General features: G+C 39.9%; 1 protein-coding gene across 1 annotated transcript in view; it reads right to left on the bottom strand.

The window, feature by feature from the left end:
- NCAPG2 (non-SMC condensin II complex subunit G2) overlaps nt 1–23,301 on the bottom strand; it is a 103,297-nt gene that overhangs the window by 26,778 nt on the left and 53,218 nt on the right. Inside the window, exons 18-26 of the mRNA XM_021717137.1 lie at nt 22,738–22,891; nt 22,448–22,621; nt 21,502–21,618; nt 21,275–21,415; nt 20,761–20,860; nt 19,276–19,463; nt 17,551–17,691; nt 967–1,070; nt 186–286 (exon numbers count right to left, since the gene is read on the bottom strand). Coding sequence (XP_021572812.1) covers nt 186–286; nt 967–1,070; nt 17,551–17,691; nt 19,276–19,463; nt 20,761–20,860; nt 21,275–21,415; nt 21,502–21,618; nt 22,448–22,621; nt 22,738–22,891 — 1,220 coding nt within the window. The remainder of the gene's footprint in view (nt 1–185; nt 287–966; nt 1,071–17,550; nt 17,692–19,275; nt 19,464–20,760; nt 20,861–21,274; nt 21,416–21,501; nt 21,619–22,447; nt 22,622–22,737; nt 22,892–23,301) is intronic.

The raw sequence follows: 23,301 nt of genomic DNA, 5'->3' as shown, positions 1-23,301 counted from the left end.
AAAAAAAAAGAAGCCCAGGTAGACAGCACTTCACACAGAGCCTGAGAGAGCATGAATAGAAAGGCTGTGGGAAGCCCAGGCTGCAGGGTGTGGTCAAGCACAGGGGCTAAGTTCCCAAACATCTCACAGCAGTATGTGAGGAGCACCCATCAAGATCTCAGACACAGAAGAGAAACGCAACTAACCTTTATTAATAACCAAAATAATATGCACAACAGCTGTGAGGCACACAATGCCTTCAATGTCATCAGAAGTCACACATGCCTTTAACTCATCCAAAAATGATCTGTAAAAAAATCAACATCTAAAATTACTAAGTAGTATAAACCCTAATATTGAAACCTAATAGAAAGACAATATAGTCAAGATTCATCAACAAACAAAAACTCCAGTTTCCAGGTAACACAGGAACTTTTTACTGAAAGTATGCCAAATCACATAGGTGAGACATTAAAACCAGACAATGTTGCTAGGAGAATAGGAATGTCATGGAACGTGAAATAAGGTACTCTATACGCTCAGTACACCCAAGACCTAATGTCTTGTTGAAGAGTAACTCATAGCTGCTAAAGATGATACTTTTAAAAATGTTTATTGAACATATCTGCTGTCAAAGCTCCACAGGTACCAGTCGTCTGCAAAGTGACTTCCTCTGTAACCTGTCACTCTTGACTGGGAATTTAGTCGAGTAACACATAGACTGGAGAAATGAGTAGCAGTTGAGTATTGAACGAAAACAACATTTGTGTTTAACCTAGACGAGTGCTTTTGAAAGCACACACAGTAAAAAGTACAGTATTAGCCATTACCATTTTACATTTCTCCCTTAATGAAATCTTAGCTTTGATAAACATAATGAAGGACTATTTCATGAATATACTTTACAGAAAATTAGAATTTTTGTTTTTGCAAGTTTAATTTTAATCACTGATAATATATAGAGAAAAGTCTATAAAAAGTGATTACCTGACCACGTTCGAAGACTTTATTATTATTCCTATTAAACACCTTGAAAATGGTGGAAGATCAGAAAGACACTCTGGAGAGGTAAGCTCTTCCACATCAGAAACCTAAAAAGAGTTGTAAATCAATCAGTTGTAAATCGAAATGGGGTTAATCACTTACTTTACATTGCTTTAGGTTTCATTCAACACCTGAGAAAAGCTTTCCAGAAATCAAAGTATTCCTCTCTATGCTTCCAGAAATTAAAAGAATTACTTTTATTAACTGTTGTGATGTCTACAATAATTATGGATAAGCTATTGTTATAAGCAGGGGTGTCTTATTTAGTGAGACAGAAATAAAGAAAAAGACATGTCACTCAATAACCCTTTTGTCAAATAGTCTTTAATTCGTTACCATCTACTGTAAATAATTTGTTTTTATGCTAAGCAAATCTAAGTCTATAATCTTGTTGGTCAGGATTAGCGCTTCTCAGTCTCAGCACCACTGACATATTGGACTGGATCATTCTCTGTGGTGGGAGCTGTGCTGTGCATTATAAAATGGCTGAGCAGCATCCTAGGCCTCCAACCACTCTGTGCTAGCAGCACACCCCCCCCACACCAGTTGTGACAACCAAAAACGTTCCTATACATCCCTAGTGTGCCTGGAGGGGCAGACTCCTCACAGACACCTACCACTGATCTAGAGCCACAAGAGCCTACCTGGACCTGTGCTCTTATTATCAAGCCATTCATCACTGATGAATAAATTCCACATGCAGATGGCTCCAGGCAAAGTCTAAATTCAGAATTCCTGTTCCAGGCAGAGGCCTACACCTTTGTTTTCCACTCATAATAGGTGAGGCATGAATAAGCCTATCCCACTCCCCCATCTCTCTACCACTGTCTTTTGCCTAAATCTTGGCTATCTAGGACAACTCCATTTAGGTATGCCTAAACGGCATTTTTAATAACAACACTTCTGCTAGAATCATAATACAAATTTGGATATTAAAGTTAATCATCATCATATACAAAATAACACTTTCCCATTAGCATGGGAAATAAAATAAATATTGTAAATGTATTTCCTATACAGTAAGAAACTTTAGGAACTATACAAATACATGGAAATTAAACAGCATCCTCCTGTGACATTTTGCATATGTACAGAAAGATCACTAGGTCAATGAAAAAATTAAAACAGAAATTTTAAAAGTATTTAAAATGAATAAAAATGAAACCACAACCTACCCAAACTATGGAATACAGCAATATCAGTGAAAGGAGGGAAGTTTGTAGCACTACATGACTACACAAAAAAAGTAGAAAGATCACAAATTAACAATATAAGATTGCACCTCAAGAAACCAGAAAAGCAAGAACAAAACAAACTCAAAGTTAGCAGAAGAAAATAAACAACAAAGATCAGAAGATAACTAAATTAAATAGAAACAAACAGAGGATTTCTGGCAAGATGGTGACAGAATAGGCTGGACTGAGTCTCCACAAAAACAAGTGTTCAAAAATACTCTCGGCGTGAGTGGCTGTGTGCCGGTGGGTGAGTGAAAATCTGTCTGCGGAGAGACTCGGGTTCATGCACCTGGGGTTTCCCTCGGGAGGTGACTGCAACACCCCACCACCCTAAGACAGGAGTCCACAGCGCGCAGGATCGTCTGCTGTTCTCAGGGCTCTACTGAGAAGAGACAGCAGAAAGCAGCTGCTCCTTACCACCTGGCACAGGCCCATACCATCACCTGTGACAGCAGAGCGGCATGCAGCCCCAGAAGCAAGTCGTGCAAAGCTGAAGAGGAGCCCTGCCATGAGTGAGGAAATGGCAACTGGAGCCATTTTCTCTGTCCTGGGACCAGGCGGACATCTGCATTGCCCCACCCATCTCCACCCAGCCTCCAACCTGGGGCCTAGAGGTAATCTCCTCATCAAATTCAGAGAGACAGAGGCCCCTCGCCCACTCTGGAACAGGCACAGACACGCCAGATCTGAGTGGGAGACTTGATAGCAGTGGGAGCAAGTTGGGGGGCAAATATATACCTCCACTGCATGGACAGATTGCAAGGTAGTGGGAAATGGATTCTAGGGGCCCTCACACCTATTAGCAGATACTGGGATCTGCATAATTTCTGAATCACAGTTCCCCCTCAATTAAATCTCAATACTTCAAAAAGTACAGCCCACCCCCCACCCCCAGTCCAGCTTCAGAATTGAACAAAGCCAGAGGATCTCCATAAGGAAGAATAGGAGACTGAGCAAACAGAAGTAAAAAGCTACCCTTCTCATCCCTGAAGAACAGAATTAAAAAAGAGGAAAAAAAAGAGAGGGAGGAAAATCTACACAAATGAAGAAGAACCAAAGGAAGAATATGGGACTCACACAGACCTCTGTGAGGTCAACTACTCAGAATACAGACCTCAGAATGCAAACAATGAGGAGCCCCTAGAATGACTGGTCTCAAACCACAAACCCAGATATCAAGATATTAGTAGAGAGACTAAATAGAAATGAGGAGAGACAAGAGGAAAGACTGAAGGAGCTGATAACTAAGATAACAGCAATAAAGAATACAGTGAATGAAATAACAAACTGATAAGCATGGAAAGCAGAATTAACCAAGCAGAAAAAAGAATCTCAGAGCCTGAAGACCAAAATATGGTACTAACCCAAACTGTCAAAAACACAGACAAGAGCTGGGTTTGGTGGTTCAGCCTGTAATTGCAGCACTTTGGGAGGCCAAGGCGAGTGGACTGCCTGAGTTCACGGGTTCAAAAACAGCCCGGGCAACTTGGCAAGACCTCGTCTCTACAATAAATAAAAACTAGCCAGGCATAGTCGCACACGCCTACAGTTCTGGGTACTTGGAATGCTGAGGCGGAGGGATTGCAGGAGTCCAGAAGGTCGACACTGGGATGGCCATGAGTGTGCCACTGCACTCCAGCCTGGGCAACAGAGTGAGACTCCAACTCAAAAAAACCAAACAAACATAAAAGAAGCTTAAAAAGACAGGACAAAACCTCCGAGAGATGAGCTATTAAATCAAGATTCTGAACCTAAGATTAATTGGAATTCCTGAGGCAGATAGACAGAGACCACCCTGGAACAAACATTCCATAAAATTATTCAAAAAAATTTCCCTCATCTCATCAGAGACATGACCATTCAAACGTAAGAGATTCAGAGAACCCCTGCAAGACAATAAATGAGAAGACCAACTTCTAGACACATAGTAATTCACCTACACAAAGTAGGTATAAAAGAAAAAATCCTAAAGGCAGCAAGACAGAAAGGTCATACTACCTACCAGGAAAGACCAGTTAGCACAGCAGCAGACTCATCGATAGAAACACTTCAGGCTAGGAGACCTTGGAGTCCAATCTTCAAAGTTCTCAGAGACAAACAATTTCAACCAAGAATTACCTACTCAGCTAAGCTAAGCTTCATCAGTGATGGAGAATTAAAATCCTTCCCAGACATTCAATCCCTAAGAGTTTATGCTGCCTCAGACCAGCTCAACAAGAAACACTTAAGTATTAAACACAAAAGAAAGGAAAAAAAGAACAACAACGCCCTAACCAATAATGGAGGAAAAAGATCAAAAACACACATGAATCAACCCAAAAATCAAAAGAAAGACAACAAACTTTAACAAATAGCAGCAACAACAACAAACTCTATAAGAACCTCGTGACAGGGATAAACTCTCACATCTCAATAATTAGCCTAAATGTGAATGGAAAAACACAGAATGGCAAAATGGATAAAATATGAGGCAGCAATGTATTGTCTCCAAGAGACTCATCTTAGCAGAAAAGACACACACAGACTCAAAGTAAGAGGATGGAAAACAAAATTTCAGGTGAACGGAACACAAAAGAAGCAGGAGCCCCAATCTTAATATCAGACAAATACCCTTTAAGCTCTCAAAACTTTAAAAAGAGGCCAGGCTCAGTGGCTCAGTCTATAATCTCAACACTTTGGGAGGCTGAGGCAAGTGGATTGCCAAAGCCAGGCCTGGCAACTCGGCAAGACTTCATCTCTGCAATAAATAAAAAATTAGCTGGGTGTGGTAGCGTGCGCCTGTAGTTCCAGTTATTTGGAAGGCTGAGGCAGAAGGATCGCTGGAGCCCAGCATGTTGACACTGGGGTGGCCCTCAGTGTGCCACTGCACTCCAGTCTGTGCAATGGAATGAGACTCCAACTCAAGAAAAAAAAAATTAAAAAGATACAGAAAGCCGGGCTTGGTGGCTCAGCCTGTAATCCCGCAACTTTGGGAGGCTGAAGTGAGTGGATTGCCGGAGCCTGCGGGTTCGAGACCTGCCTGGGCAGCGAGACATCATCTCTACAATAAATCAAAAAATCAGTCGGGCGAGGTAGCGCATGCCCGCAATTCTGGCTACTTAGAAGGCTGAGGCGGAAGGATCGCCAGAGCCCAGCAGGTTGAGGTTGCGGTGGCTGGGAGCAGCCACTGCACTCCAGTCTGGGCGATAGAGTGAGACTCCAACTCAAAAAAAAAAAAAAAAAGATACAGAAGGTCACTACATAATGATAAAAGGTTGAATCCATCAACAAGAAATATCCATCCTAAACATATACGAACCCAACATAGGAGCACCAACTTTCAGAAAGCAGCTTCTAGGTAAACTTAAAAAAGACATTGACGCTGGGCTCAGTGGCTCAGCCTGCAATCTCACGCTTTGGGAGGCTGAGGTGAGTGGATTGTGGGGTTCGCGACCCGCCTGGTCAACTTGGTGAGACCTCATCTCTACAATAAATCAGAAAATTAGCTGGGCATGGTAGCACATGCCTGCTTGGAAGTTCCAAGCAGTTCCAGCTGCTTGGAAGGCTGAGGCGGAAGGATCGCCAGAGCCCAGCAGGTTAAGGCTGCAGTGGCCAGGAGCGGCCACTGCACTCCAGTCTAGGCAACAGAGTGAGGCTCCAACTAAAAAAAAAAAAAAAAAAAGGCATTGACTAGAACACTGTCATACCTGGGGACTTAGATAGCCAATTCACAACCCTAGACAGATCATCGAGGCAAAAAATCAACAAGGAGATCTGGAACCTCAACGTGACACTTGATCAAACAGACTTAATTGATACCTACAGAACACTCCACCCAACAACCATGAAATATATATTCTACTCATCACCATATGGAATGAATTCTAAGACTGACCACATCTTCAGCCATAAATCAAGCATAAAAAAATTCTGCTTGAAATATTGCCATGCATCTTCTCAAACCAAGTGGAATAAAAATAAATGTTGGCACTGAGGTAGGAAGCCCTTTCCACAAGGCTCATAAGGTAAAGGCCTTCCCAGGACAGAACAGCCCCTGGCTTAGTACAATAAGATAAAAGTCTTCCCAGGATAATGAGAGTTCTTCTAGCACCATAAGATAAAAACTTTCTTGGAAGATACATATTAGAAAGAAATGTGGTCCCAATCTATAATGTGCAAGTGTAATTATGCTGTAAGCTTGAGCTATGACATACCCAATTTACCAATATGTTACTAATAAGTAAGCCTTATCAGGGGACAAAGAAACTAAAATTGTATAAAAGGCAATGTCCCCCTGCGCTTGGGGCTCAGTCTTTGGATGTGAATCCACTAAGCCGGCCCGACACAAATAAAGCTGCTACCTGGCCTCAGTGTCTCAGCTCTCTCTGTAAAAATTCCAGCTACAACACCAACAAAGTTCTCTCCACATCCACAAAGACATGGACACTAAATAGCATGATGCTAAACAACTCTTGGGTCAACATGGAAATCAAAACAGAGATTAAAAGGGAAAACAAAGAAACATCATACCAAAACCTCTGGGATGCCGTGAAAGCAGTACTAAGAGGGGAATTCACATCTCCACGAACATACATGAAGAAAATGGAAAGATCACAACTTAGCCTAACAAATCACCTAAGGAAGTTGGAAAAGCAAGACCACCAAAACCCTAACTTCAGCAGAAGAATCGAGATCACCAAAATAAAAGCCCAAATTCAAGACATAGAAGACAAAAAGATAATACAAAAAAATCTACGAAACAAAAAGTTGGTTCTTTGAAAGGATAAACAAGTTTGATGGACCCCTAGCTAGACTGGCGAAGAAAAAGAGGGGAAAAGACCCAACTAAACACAATCAGAAATGCAAAAAGATCAAGTCACAACTGACACTGAGGAAAAGATTATCAGAGATTACCAGAGCAAAAAATTATCAGAGACTACCGTGTACACTTGTATGGAAACAAACTTGAAAATCTAAAGGAAATGGAGAACTTTCTGACATCACACACCCTCCCCAGGTTGAAACAAGAACAAATCAAGACCCTAAACAGACCAATAGCAATCCAGGAAATAGACTATGTCATAAGAAAACTACCTACAAAAAAAACTCTGAACCAGATGGCTTTCCAGCAGAATTCTACAAAACATATAAGGAGGAACTGATACCAATCCTAATGAAAGTATTCCAGGCAACTGAGAAACATGGAACACTCCCCAAATCATTTTATGAAGCTAACATCACACTGAGACCTAAACTAGGTAAAGAGCCAACAAAGAAAGAGAACTACAGGTCAATATTCTTGATGAACATAGATGCTAAAATTCTCAACAAGATCCTAGCAAAGCGAATCCAATAACACATCTCAAAAATCATCCAGCACAACCAAATAGTCTTCATACGCGGATGCAAGGCTATTTCAACATTTGCATAATTAAATACATCAATAGATGTAAAAACAAAAACCACATGATTATATCATTAGACGCGGAAAAAACTTTCAATAAAATCCAGCACCCCTTCTTGATAAAAACCCTCAAACATCTAGGAATAGATGGAACATACTTCAAAATAGTAAGAGCTGTCTATGAGAAACCACAGCCAGCATACTGCTAAACAGATATCAATTGGAACTATTTCCCCTGAAAACTGGAACAAGACAAAGATGCCCACTCTTACCCTTCCTTTTCAACATAGTTTTGGAAGTCCTAGCTAGAGCAATCAGACAAGAGAAGGAGATCAGGGGTATCCAAATAGGAAAAGAGGAAGTCAAGTTATTTCTCTTTGTAGATGACATGATTCTATACCTTGAAACCCACGAGAATCTGTCAAAAACCTCCTTGCACTGATAAAGGACTCTAGCAAAGTCTCAAGGTATAAAATAAATGTGCAAAAGACAGTTGCATTTCTATACACCAACAATAAACAAACAGAAATCCAAATAAAAAGCATAATTCCACTGACAATAGCCACACAAAAAATGAAATACCTTAGCATCTTCCTAACCAGAGACATGAAAGACCCTTACAATGAAAACTACAAAACACTGCTCAAAGAAATCAAAGATGACACAAACAAATGGAAAAATATTCCAGGTTCATGAGTTGGAAGAATCAACGTTGTTAAGATGTCCATCCTACCCAAGGCAATCTACAGATTTAATGCAATACCCAATAAATTACCAGCAGCATTCTTCTCACACCTGGAAACGACAATACAGGAATTCATGTGGAAACATAAATGGCCACGAATAGCCAAAACAAACCTCAGCAAAAAAAAAAAAGCAAGAGGTATCACACTCCCAGACTTTAAGTTTTATTATTAGCCTACAATAATCAAAACTGCCTGGTACTGGTACAAGAACAGGTATACAGACCAATGGAACAGGATAGAGATTCCAGAAGCAAAACCTCAATTTCTCAACTAACTCATCTTCGACGAAGCCTCCACCACCAACCACTGGGTAGAGGGGAACCTATTCAGTAAACAGTGCTGGGAAAACTGGCTGACCACATGCAGAAGATTGAAACAAGACCCCTACCTATCACCATGCATAGAATCAACTCTAAATGGATCAAAGACCTAGATGCAAAACCTCAAACTATAAGAATGTTAGAAAATACAGGAGACACCCTTATGGAAACTGGAACTGACAATCAATTCCTGATCAAAACCCCAAGTGCCCATGCCATAAGATAGACAAATGGAACCTTATAAATCTGACAAGCTTCTGCAAAGTTAAAGAAACCATCAAGAGAGTGGGGAGACAGCCCACAGACTGGGAAAAAAATATCTGCCAACTGTATCTGAAAAAGGCCTAACATCTAGGATCTACAAGGAACTCAAATGTGCCAAAAAGAAAAAAAACAAACAGCCACCTTACAAAGTGGGCAAAAGATATGAATAGACACTTCTCAAAAGAAGGCATACGAACAGCCAAAAATACATGAAAAACTGCTCAGCCTCACTAGTCATCAAAGAAATGCAAATTAAAACCACACTGAGATACCACCTAACTCCAGTCAGGATAGCCATCATTGATAACTCAAAAAACAGATGCTGGAGAGGATGTGGAGAAAAGAACACTTCTACACTGTTGATGAGAGTGTAAACTAGTATAGCCTCTGTGGAAAAGTTTGGCGATTCCTAAAAAACCTGAAAATCAACATTCCATACAACCCTGCAATCTCCCTACTGGGAATATACCCGGAGGAACTCAAATCACTCTGTGAAGAAGATACCTACATGTTTACTGCAGCATTCTTCACAATAGCAAAAACATGGACCAATCGTGCTGTCGATAGAGCTCTAGACTAAAAAAATGTGGTACATATACACAATGGAATATTATGCAGTCATAAAGAAGGACAAAATTATGAACTTCACAGCAACTTGGCAGGACTTATAGTCTATAATACTGAGTAATCTAACACAGAAACAAAGAACTGAGTATCACATATTCTCACTCATAAGCAGACCTTGAACAATTATCAAAATACTATAAGAAAAGCATTGGCAGTAGTGGGAATCTGCTGGGGGACAGGGGAGGCACACCTCAAAAAGGGTACCTGCATAATGAACATTTGTATATCTAAGCCTTAATTAATCTAACCCCACATCTTTAAAATTAAAAAATTAATTTAAAAAACAGAAACAAGGAAATACAAAGAATCAATGAAATGAAATAAAAAGTTGACTCTTCAAAAAGTTAACAAAATGGATAAACCACCAGCTAGACTAACCAAGAAGAGAGAAGATCCAAATAAATACAATCAGAAATAATAAAGACATTACAACTAAGCAGAAATACAAAAGGTCGTCAGAGACTGTTATGAACAACTATATGCTTCAACCTAGAAAAGGTAGAGAAAATGGATAAATTCTTGGAAACAAACTACCTCCCAAGATTAAAACAGCAAAAAATAAAACTTTTGAACAGATCAATACTGAGTTGCAAGATTGAATCAGTAATAACAAAATCTCCCAACATACGCACATAAAAAGAAGAACCAATGTCAATCTTTCTGAAAAGATTGCAAATAATTGAGGAGGAGGGAATTTTTCCTAACTCATTCTACAAGGCCAGTATCACCCTAATACCAAAACCATAAAAGGACACAACAAAAAACGAAAACTACAGATCAATGTCCCTGATGAACACAGCCAAAACATCCTCAACAAAATACTAGCAAACTGAAACCAACAGGTCATTAAAAAAGATAACTCCGGCCGGGCTCGGTGGCTCAGCCTGTAATCCCAGCACTTTGGGAGGCCGAGGTGAGTGGATTGCCTGAGCCTGCAGGTTCAAGACCAGCCCAGGCAACTTGGCGAGACCTCGTCTCTACAATAAAATAAAAAATAGCTGGGCGTGGTTGCACCCGTCTGTAGTTCTGGGTACTCGGAAAGTTGAGGCGGAAGGATCACTGGAGCCCAGAAGGCTGATGCTGGGGTGGCCGTGAGCATGCATGCCACTGCACTCCAGCCTGGGCAAAGGAGTGAGACTTCAACTCAAAAAAAAAAGATAAACACCATGATCAGATGAGATTTATCCCAGGGATGGTTAAACATATATAAATCAATAAATGTGATATATCACATAAGCAGAATTAAGAACAAAAACCATATGATCATCTCAATTGACTAAGAAAAAGCATTCAATAAAATTCAGCATCCTTCATGATAAAAATCCTCAACAAACTAGGCATAGAAGAAACATCTCAACATAATAAAGGCAATATGTGACAAACACATCCAACAGCATAGTAACAAGGAAAAGCTTAAAGAACTGGAATAAGACAAGGATGCCCATTTTCACCACTCTTGTTCAACATTGTACTTGCAGCCCTCACTAGAACAATTAGGCAAGACAAAAAGATAAAAGGCATCTAAATTGGAAAAGAGGAAGTAAAATTATCTGTTTGCTGATGATCTTATCTAGACAATCCTAAAGATGCCACCAAAAAACTCTTAGACTGACAAATAAACTTAGTAAAGTTTTGGAATACAATATTAACATACACAAATCAGTAGCATTTCTATACCCCAATAATTATCTAGTTGAGGACCAAATCAAGAATGCAATCACATTTACAATAACTACCTCAAAAAAGTATCTAGAAATATGTTTAACCAAGGAGATTAATGATCTCTATAAGGAGAACTACACAAGAGTGATAAAAGAAACCATAGATGACACAAACAAATGAAAAAAATCCCATGCTCATAGACTAGAAGAATCAATACTCTTAAAATGACCATATTTTCCAAAGCAATCTACATATTCAATGCAATCCCTATCAAATTACCAATGTCATTTTTCATAGAATTATTCAAAAGAGTCCTGAAATTCACAAAGAACCAAAAAAGAACAGTGAAGGCAATTCTGAGGAAAAAGAAAAAAGCTGGAGGCTTTATTCTTCAAATTATGCTATAAGGCTATAGTAACCAAAACAGCATGGTACTGGTATAAAAACAGACATAGAGATCAATGCAATGAATAGGGAACCCAGAAATAAAGTCACACACTTAACAATTAACTGATCTTTGACACTGTGAACAAAAATATACACTGGGCAAAGGACACCCCATTCAATAAATGATGCTGGGAAAACTGGATACCCAAATGCAGAAGAACAAAACTGGATTCATATCTCTCATCATATAAAAAAATTAACTCAAGAGACCTCATCTCTACAATAAATCAAAAAATTAGACAGGCATGGTGGCGCATGCCTGTAGATCCAGCTACTTGGAAGGATCACCTGAGCCCTATAGGTCGAGGCTGTGGTGGGAAGGAGCATGCCACTGCACTCCAACATGGGTGACAGAGTGAGACTCCAACTCAAAAAATAAAAAAATAAAAAAAGACACGAAACTATAAAAATCCTAAAGGAAAACCTGCAAAAAGCTCTTCTAGACATTGGCCTAGGCAAAAAATGTATGACCAAGTTCTCAAAAGCAAATGGAATAAAAACAAAAATAGACATATGGGACTTAACTAAACGGAAAGCTTCTGCACAGCAAAAGAAACAATCAACAGAGTAAACAGACAACCTACAGAATGAGACAGAATGTTTGCAAACCATATACCCAACAAAGGCCTAATAACAAGAATCTACAAGGAACTCAAACAGTTCAACAAGAAAAAAATCAAATAATCCCATTAAAAAGCAGGCAAAGAACTTGAGCAGACACTTTTCAAAAGAAGACATACAAGTGGCCAAACATATGAAAAAATGTTCGACATCATTAATCATCAGAGAAACATAAAATAAAACCACAATGAGATGCCATCTTACACTAATTAGGTGGCTATTATTAAAAAGTAAAAAAAAAAAGAAAAATAGATGTTGGCAAGGCTGCAGAGAAAAGAAAACACTCATACACTGTTGTTGGGAATGTAAATTAGTACAAGCTCTATGGAAAACAGTATGGTGATTTCTCAAAGAACTAAAAACAGAACTACCATTTGATCCAGCAATCCCACTACTGGGTATAAACCCAAAGGGAAATAAACTATCAAAAGAAAATGTGGTACATATACACAATGGAATATTATGCAGCCATAAAGAAAAACAAAATCATGGCCTTCACAGCAACTTAGATGCAACCAGAGACCACTATACTAAGTGAACGACCACAGAAACGAGGAATTGTATACCACATGTTCTCACTCGTAAGTGGGCCCTAAACACTAGTCACAGTAGCACAAGGGTGAGATCGGCAGTCAAGAGGCATGGCTAGGGGAGTGAGGGAGGGAAGGAGGGTCACGAGGGCGTGGGGCAACAAGATGGGTACCTACCTGGTCTACTACCTGGGGAGAGAGGGTCAGCTAGAAGACCAATTTTCAATTGCATGCAGCCTACTTATGCTGCAGACTCACTTGTACCCCACAACTCTAAAATAAAAAGTAAATTATTTTCTGGAGTCTGCTATGAATTCTCTGAACTCCATTCCCTTCTATGAAGTAGAGTTACCAGTAATAACATCTAGCCTTTGGAGTCTACCCATTCCAAGGGCTAGAAACTATGATTTGTGAACTGAATCCAGTATGCCACTTGTTTTTAGATGGCTAGAGAGCTAAGGCTGGTGTTTATGTTTTTAAATAATCGGAAAAATTCAAAACAATACCAAGACATCACGAAAAATGAAAATGATAGGAAATCGAATGTTGCTGTTCATAAATAAAAGTTACTAGGGTCAGGCGTGATGGCTCAACTCTGTAATCCTAGCACTTTGGGAGGCTATGAGGGGATTGCCTGAGACCATGAGTTCGAGAACAGCCTGGGCAACTTGGTGAGACCTCATCTCTACAATAAATCAAAAAATTAGCCATGCGTGGTAGCACATGCCTGTAGTTCCAGCTACTTGGAAGGCTGAGGCAGAAGGATTGCCTTACCCCAGTGGGTCAACGCTGGAGTGGCCGTGAGCATGCCACTACACCCCAGCCTGGGAGATGGAGTGAGACTCCATCTCAAAAAAAAACCCCAACAAAACAAAGTTACTGGAATACCATAAAAAAGATACCAGCACTTACATGTTTATTGCAGCACTATTCACAATAGCAAAGATAGGAAATCAACCCGTCCAACAGAGGACTGGATAAAGAAAATGTGATATATACATACACACACTCTCTCCATGGAATACTACTTCGCCATAAAAAAGAATGAAAAGTCTTTTATAGTAACTTGGATGGAACTGAACTGGAGGCTATTATTCTAAGTGAAATAACTCAGAAACAGAAAATCAAATACCACATGCTATCCCTTATAAGTGGGAAATAAACAATGGGTATATGTGGACATACAAAGTGGAATAATAGACAACGGAGACTATAAAAGGTAGGAGCATGGAAGGGGGGAGGGATAAATGATTACCTATTGGGTGCAATGTTCACTATTCAAGTGATGGATACACTAAAAGCCCTGATTCTCCCACGACGCAATACATACATGTAAGAAATCTGCACTTTGTACTCCCTAAAATGCACACTTACACGTACCAGGAAAAAATAAATAAAGATGAATCACTAAGGATGTTTTTCCACTAAAAAAAAAAAAAAGAAAGAAAGAAAAGATTATTGATTGCTTAAAATAAAAATAATAAAAATATATCTAAGGCAGCCACAGTGGCTCACATCTGTAATCCCAGCACTTTGGGGATGCCAAGGCAGGATCGCTTGAGCCCAGGAGTTCAAGACTAGCCTTGGCAACAAAGTGAGATCCTGTCTCTATTAAAATTTTATATGTAGGCGGGCTTGGTGGCTCAGCCTATAATCCCAGCATCTCGGGAGACTGAGGTGAGAAGATTACCTAAGCCTGGGGGTTCGAGATCAGCCTGGGTGACTTGGCGAGACCTTGTCTCTACAATAAATAAAAAATTAGCCAGGCGGGGTAGCACACACCTGTAGTTGCAGCCACTTGGAAAGGTGAGGTGGAAGGATGACTGGAGCCTAGCAAGTTGACACTGGGGTGGCCTGGGCGATGGAGTGAGACTCCAACTCAAAAAAATACAAAAAACAGGCCGGGCTCAGTGGCTCAGCCTGTAATCCCAGCACTTTGGGAGGCCGAGGTGAGTGGATTGCCTGAGCCCACAGGTTCGAGACCCGCCTGGGCAACTTGGTGAGACCTCATCTCTACAATAAATCAAAATATTAGCCGGGCGTGGTAGCGCGCGCCTGTAGTTCCAGCTACTTGGAAGGCTGAGGCGGAAGGATCGCCGGAGCCCAGCAGGTCGAGGCTGCGGTGGCCAGGAGCGGCCACTGCACTCCAGTATGGGTGACAGAGTGAGACTCCAACTAAAGAAAAAAAATATATATATATTTGCTATATTTAAATATACATTTACTACATTTAAATATATGCTATATTTAGCAATAAAAAACAATAGCACAAAAAATAGGAGGACACAATTGATAGAACATTGTTACAAGATTCCTACCATATACATGGACCAGTGGAATAATTTTGTTAGATTTCTGCCATGTCCATGGACACTTGGAAGAACACTATTAAAAGATTTTCACCATGTACACGAACAAGCATAATTTTTGAAGGTAGACTGTGATGAGTTAAAATAGTCACATTAACGTCTCTAGAGAAACGACTAAAAAAATTACAAAAAGAATAATAAAGTCAACAGAGAAGATAAAATGGAATAGTAAAAACACTTGACTCCTCAAAAAATGGCAGGAAAGGAAGAAAAGCAGAGAGACAAATAGAGTATAATCAAACACTGAAACAATCAACTTAGACTCAAATCTGTCAATAATTTTATTAAAGTCAAATGAATTTTAAAAAGAATGAATTGTAAGAATTCAAAATATAAAGTAGACATTGTCAAACAGGATTTTATAAGTGGTGTCTAATAGGAAACATGCTTTAAAAATAAAGATAGGTTAACAGTAAAAGGATCACAAAAATAAATGCTATAAAACAGAAAGCACAAGAAAGCTGGCTTGGTTATGAAGACATCAAAGTAGACTTCATAATGAAAGTACTATAGGAGATAAAGAGAGATATTTCATAATAATAGGATAGTCAATTCATCAAAAAGACATAGGACTCTTAAATAAATGTGTATGAACCCAAAAACAAAGCTCCCAAATGTATGGGAAAAAAATTGACAAACTAATGAAAAAAGAGAAAAATACACAATCACAGAGCAAGTAGACAAAATCAGTAAGGAAATACAACAGAGGTCAGCAAAGTTTTTCTGTAAAGTAGCAAAATAGTAAATAGTTAAATAAAATAGTAAATATTTTTGGCTTTGTGGGCAGTCATGCTGGGCTCAGGCTATCCTTCTGCCTCAGCCTTCTAAGTAGCTGGAACCACAAGTGCACGCCACCACACTGGGCTAATTTTTCTTGATTTATTGTAGAGACAAGGTCTCAATATGTTGCTGAACCCCTGGGCTTAGGCAATCCTCTTGCTATTGCTACTGTAGCACCAAAGCAGTCATGAAAAACATTGCGAATGGGTATAGCTGTGTTCTAATAAGACTTTATTTATAAAAACATATGGTGGGTCGGGTTTGACCAACAGTTTATTCATTATTTATAATTGTTAGCTATATAGCTCGCTGGAATAAACAAATTCTAGTTTTTATTCTATGTATAACTTAGTTCCTAAGCCAAAATGACCTCACTTCAAGCTTTAAGAAGGGTCTTAAATTCTATCTGACATTTTAGAGTTTAGTTAACTTTTATTTTTTTAAAGTCACAATCTCAGTCTTGTCGTCCAGCTGTAGTGCAGTGGCATGCTCACAGCCACTGCAGTCTTGACCTGCGGGGCTCAGAAGATTCTTCTGCCTCAACCTTCCAAGTAGCTGGAACCACAAGTGTGTGCCACCACACCTGGCTAAATTCTTTATTTGCTGTAGAGATACGGTCTCACCATGTTGCCCAGGCTGATCTCAAAGCCCTGGGCTCAGGCAATCCTCTCGCCTCCATCTCCCTAAGTGCTGGGATTACAGGTGTGAGCCACCATATCCAGCTAGCATAGTTTTACTAGTCATGAGTTCATGTTACAACCTTTATATTTTATATGTACACAAGTGTATGCAATTCAACGACATTCCCTGTCAGATTTTATCTTTCCATACTGAGGAAGCCACGATTTTTACTCTCTTCTTAAGTCACATCCCCTGCCCTCACTCAATTATATCTTTGAGGCAAAAAAGAAAAGTACATCCTGAATAATCCATGTGGTAAAACATTACTTTTTCTTTTGGCTTGAGTCTTCATTCTGATTATGTTCATCTTTAACCAAATCGGCTAATAATTTCTGTACTAGTTATCTTCTATTCAGCTACAGCTACTGGTAGGAAAATAAATCAGTGGTAATGAATAAATTATCTGTTTCAACTGATATCAGAAAGCTGAATTTTCTATATTTAGACATGAAAAAATGGGGGGTAATAATGTAACACTCAGTCAAAGAACAATACTATTCAAAAACATAAAAGTAATCTTGTATTCTGTGATTGCTTCCATCTTTTCAGGAGAGAAGAATCTTAAGAAACATATCAACTCATTCAAATCTCTAAAATGTAGCATAAAGAAATGTTTAAATGTCAGGACTACTGTCATTTAATCAAGAGTGAAAACACCCTCGGTATATTTTTCACAATAGTCATATGACCCTAAAACATTAACTAGCTATTAAACTGAAGTACAGTTGCTAAGAAAGCATACCACTCACTAAAGCTTGAGTTCTTAAAAACATCTTAAGAAACTTAAAAACGTGCTGTTAGTAGAAATAGTATCTCGTATAGTCAAAAAGAGGACAGCAGTTTCAGGACCAACGTACTTTACCTTTCGTAGCCGGTGACTTATCTCAACCACAGGCCCAGCAATGAGAGTAGAAAGTATGCCCCGGTGCACAGGGGTGTCCGTGTGCCAAGACTGAACGGTGGTTATAAACTCATGAAGAGGCGTCTGAACAGAATAAAGGAGCTACAAGAAAATGCATCAGTTGCTTTTAGTGCAGCTAATAATCATAGTTTTTTAAAAAACCAGAAAGGCACTTTAATTACTCTGACTATCCTCCCTCAGGATACAAATCTCTCACACACCTTGGCTAGAAGAGGACTGATGGGGCCAAAGCCCAGTGTGACTTGCTGTTATGACATTCTTTCCCCAAAACCAAAGAAAAACCCCTAAGCATATAAATAGCAATAGGAAGGAAGAAGGGGAGGAAGGAGAAACATCAATGATATTAAAATAAAGCATTAATTATGAGATCTGAATGAAGTGACACAGCCAATGATAAAAGGTATGATTGGAAAAATTAAAGGTTTGGGCACAAATTACATAAATAGACCATAGACACGTGAAATAACTAATTAAAAATAGGAATACTTCATATTAATTAAATTTGAACTAGACTAGAGTAAATATGGCCAAAAACTTTTAATTGCCTCTATCAGCAAAGGATAGAATAAAACTGATGTCTTCAATAATTCTTGACCAACCTTCCATTTAAGCATTTAAAAAATTTTTTTCATTGAAAAATAATAGCACAGGCTGGATGTAGTGGCCCAAGCTTGTAATCCCAAGCTTTGGGAGGCCAAGGCAAGAGGATTGCCTAAGCCCAGGAGTTTGAGACCAGCCTGGGCAACTTGGTGAGACCTCATCTCTACAATACATCAAAAAATTAGCTGGAATGGTGGTACATGCCTGCAGTTCCAGCTACTTGGAAGGCTAAGGTGGAAGGACTGCCTGAGCCCAGCAGGTCGAGTCTACGGTGGCCGTGAGTATGCCATTGTACTCCAGCCTGGGTGAGAGTGAGACTCTTTAACTCAAAAATAATAATAACAACAATAATAATAACAACAATAATAATAATAGCTCATTGATGTTTTTAAACCACTACTTAGAAAAAATTAGCTCTCTCTGCTAATGACATGATTTTGTTCAGGGACTGACATTATATTATTTTTACGAGTAAAGCAAATCTGATATAAGAGTTTTTCATATAAATTGGTTAAACAAAAATTGCACTTCACATCAGTTTTCAACCAGCAAAGGGAAATCAAAGGCCCATTCAAGGTCTGTGACTCTTGCTTCTAGCCATGGGACGGGTAACATACGGTGGGAGGATAGCCCCTGATAAACATTAGCATTTCATCTGGGCAAGGTTTCTGTACTGTACACATAATCAAAATTAGCATCTTCCAAATAAAAGTATGTTTTATTTAGAAAATTCTGTGAAATAACAACTGAGTACTCAGAGCCTAGTCCTCTGCCTCCTGTCTTGCTGGCTGGGCTACCCCAACTCATGAAATCCTGAAATCCCGATGGGCACAGTCTAGAGGTGGTGAGCTCCTGGACTCCCTGGCCTCCAGTACATGCACAGAGGTCACCATTTCTTCAAGTGTACCTCACCATGAAGGATGGCACCTAGCAGTGATCTAATCATGCTGCACCTCACCCAAGCACAAATGGCACAAGTGAGAGCTGTCTGCAAGCAGTGTGATCTCCTGCACCCCAGACCTGAGAACCCCATCTTAACACCCCATCCTGGGAAGGCCCAAGTACCCGCAGGCCTTCTTCTGGTTGTTTCTTGAAGCTCCGTGCAATGCTCTCCAATATTTTCTGAAATACTTTCTGGACTGTGTCAAATACTGTTGCAGCTTCTTCATCAGAATCTGTTTTCTGAATCAAGGAACTTCTAGTTATCTCTTTCAGGATGTCAAGAAGTAATGAAACATAAAAAAATCCCTTCACTACAAAAAAAGTAGAAAAAATCCATTATCTAATCATATAATTTAGTTGAAATCGTTACACATTTTCCCTTAACACATGTATATGATGGTAATGTAAAAGAGATTATTACTGGCGAGTCAATACCAAGAACCAGGTTGATCAGATTAACCTAAATTCTAATTTTTGTTAAATAAATAATCAATCAATAAATAAGTGAAACTTTTGCTCCATTTAAGTATAAAACCAATACCTTCAATAGCAATAATATCATATTTGTACTTGACTCAGTCACTAAGAACTATGTTCACTGCACATGTGAACAGGCAGCAATTCAGCAGTGTGGCTCCTCACTGAACCACTGTTGAATTAGACAACAGTATCAATCAGTTCTGCTCTTTTTTTCCCCAATCTAACTTTCAAAACTTAATTTACTTAAACTTACTAAATGCTATCATTTTTAAATCTCTTCTAGCAAATATCTAGTCTTAAAGAAATGTCAACACCAAATGCTGAAGCTTCTGTAGGTCTCAGTGAGAACCAAATGCAGCACTGGGACGTTGAGTGAAAACCATCCAGAAACAGGTTCACACAGAGCTTAGCTACACAAGAGGCAGCAGGGCAGGAAGCTGGCTGTCAGGGGTTACAAGGTGGGGGTCAGCTTGAACATCCAATGTAATACTATAAGAAAATGACTGGCAGTAGTGGGAACCAACTATGGGGGGGGAGATGGGATTAATGGTAGTAAATATCTGCCTGGGGACGGGGAGACACCTCTTTATCAACAAGCGTGCCTGAACGAAACGTATTTGTATACCTAACCCTTAACTGTACCCCACAATACCATAATAAAAAACATTGATTATAAAAAAACAAAAAACAAGGTAGGGGTCAGGGCCAAGGTCCCAGCTCACAGTGCTCTACTTTGCTAGAGCATGTATCAGAAGGTTGAGGAGACATGAAAAGACCCCAGCCTGAGAACTCCTGATTCATGCACCGCCCCCTCCCAACCCCCTCCCCGCCAGAGCAGACCCAAAGATCACTCTCCTATGAGGTATCCTGGCAGTGAAGCAGACCACAGGGAGAGACAGAATCCCAAGGGCCCTGTCAGAAACCCTGGATATAGTTGTGTCTGACACAAGAAACACCCCTGAATTTCTTAGCTGCATCAGCCAATAAATCTCTTTCTGGTACAGGCTAGTTTGCATAACAATCTGTCACATAAAAGTGAAAGTCCTGACCTGCACAATAAAGGAGGAAGAAAAAGCAAGAAGGTCTGATTTTGAGTATTCATTGCTCTAAACCAGTCCTTTACTGTACCTGTTTGTATGATTCCAAGACTCCTCTGTAAAAGTTGTATCTGAAACTGATGGTCACCAAGGCCAACCATAACAACATCTTTACACACAGTCAAGTAGGTCTGTAAGACACAGAATAATAGGAAGGACCAACAAAGGCCATTAAAAAAGGGAATAAAGTCAGTCTGATAAAGCTTCTCATAGCTGATGTATGTTATCTAATAAAGCAGATGTTTTATAGAGGAATTCCCATAAGATACATTAATTCTCATTTTTTCCCCATAAGTAGTCCAGAAATACATTTTATGTAATTCTACAAGCATAAGTAAACAGCTATTACATCCTATGTGTAAAATTACATTAAAATTATAGTTTATGCTTTGTGAAAAGATAAACCCTAGGTATTTAAATGACACGTTAAACTTTTAAGAATAACAATAATGTCTACATTTATCGCTTTAAAATAGACAATGAAATCCTGAAATACATAACAAACATGGTAAAAAGAAAAATTCCTGTGTCTTAAGACTTCTAACCTGGATAATTTGCTGATAAATGACCCTGTGAAGCTTCAGATACTCTTCTTCTTGATCTTGAATAAAAGATAAAACTTTGCTTTCCAACCAAAAGCCAATGTCTTCCAAAATGGGCAAATAAACTTTTCCTTCCAAGGAGAACTGTCCAATAACAAGAAGAAGATAAATCAGCAAAGAAGGTGGCTTTGCTGACACGCCTCTTGTCCTGAGAGCCTAAGTCAGCATACCTTGTGCTGCAGATGAATACTCAGACGACAGTAGAGACCAAAGGCACGCAGGGCAGTTGCTTCACTGAAGCCACGTGGCTTCCCACCTGGTGTCTGCAGAAGTGACTCTAGATCTACCTGTAACAGGAAAATCCTAAGGGCCACATTCTGAGTATCATCACCACATCCTTGTACCCAACACCTCACTGTTGAGTAACCAGATGCACCTGATCTGCAGGCAGACCAGAAAGACGCCAGCTCTGGTGAAGCCCAGTCTCTGTCGACTCTACCAGGATGTAAGCTGTTACATGGTCATGGGAAATGCACAGCCAGGTGAGTAGGCTCAGAATCTGCTCAGAACCACAGTGCACAGCCCCTGCCCAGTACCCAGCACTGCACAGTCCTCTCTCTCCCTCCCTTCCTCTTTCTGCAGACCTCCACACCCTTCCCCACCTCTTGCCCAGCTCTGCTCCACGGAGGCTTTGCCTCTGCACAACCACACTTGACAGGAGCTGTTTAGGGGACTGGCGCCTGCAAGAGATGAGGAAATTTTGACCTCTACGGGACAGTTGGGAGCACAACGAATGCACACGGAACATTCTCCAAACATTCCAAGAAAACACTGCCAAGAACTCTGAAGGGAGCAATTCTCTCCATAAGAATGGACATGTGACAAGTCTCACTACAGAGAGTGTGTTCTGAGAAACATGGGTTATCAGAGTCCTAGTGTCCCAGCAGACTCAACAAAACACAGGTTTAATGCTTACTTCTCAGCTGGGACCTGACTCCCAATCTCACCACTGCCAGGCTCAGGGTCTGGTCTACCACTGAAGGAGGAGGACAAGATGACCCTCAATTTCGTTACAGCCAAAAAAAATTATAGTACCATAAATATAAAAACTTTACAACTTGCCTTATCACTCTTACTACCATAGGAAAACACTCAATTTTCAGGGTACAAAGGTACCTTTGATGTTTCAAGTGCTTTCAGAAGATGGTTAAGTTTCTTCCGGGGAGCAGATAACAGGCACTCGCGATTCTTTGGATGGGTCAGCAAATACTCTATGTAAACCAATGCCAGTTCAGGTTTCACTGGGCGCGTATCATGGATCTGCACTTTACGTTTAGAAGCTGCATTACTCTGAAAGGAAGGAGAGGAATAAACTGACACTTGTAACACATGTCCCTAGCAAAGCATATAATTTTGAATACTGTTTCCCCACTCACCTAGTTTTAAAGAACATGATTCAAACCAACCTTGGCCTGGGGATGTTCTGCGGGCAGCCAGTCATCTACGAGCTCCAGAACATGTCCCACCTGCCCCCAGGAGCACAGACAATCTAGCAGAGTACAGTAGCTCTTGTCCACAGTGCCCTCCTCCTGGCTTCTCAAAGTGGAAACCACACCACAGCTGAAAATGTCAGATATATAATCAGATCCAGTATTTCAACAATTCGCCCATGTTTGCAAAACATGAGGAAAATCAAGAAACTAAAAACCAAGGGTGTATAAGTCCTTGTTTCCATTATTAGCACTTTTACACTCACTAATGCAGGAAAAAATATATTGTTCCCCACAACCATGACATGGATAAGTCCACAACAAGATCCTGATTATGACAGCAGTTTTGGGAAATGCTAAGGAGGCAAGGACAGATGAGCCACACCCCCTTTGGCTTCTGTGCCATCTGTCAGATTCCAGAGCAAGAGTCCCTAATCTATCTTAAGAAATATTTTTTAGCCGGGCTCGATGGCTCAGTCTGTAATCCCGCACCTTTGGGAGGCTGAGGTGAGTGGATTGCCTGAGCCCACGGGTTCGAGA

This window comes from Carlito syrichta, unplaced genomic scaffold, assembly GCF_000164805.1.
Source record: "Carlito syrichta isolate Samal-C Ts95f unplaced genomic scaffold, Tarsius_syrichta-2.0.1 Scaffold309314, whole genome shotgun sequence".
Lineage (NCBI taxonomy): Eukaryota > Metazoa > Chordata > Mammalia > Primates > Tarsiidae > Carlito > Carlito syrichta.
The sequence above is the reverse complement of the archived record's forward strand: the minus strand, read 5'-3'. Positions and strand labels throughout refer to the sequence as shown.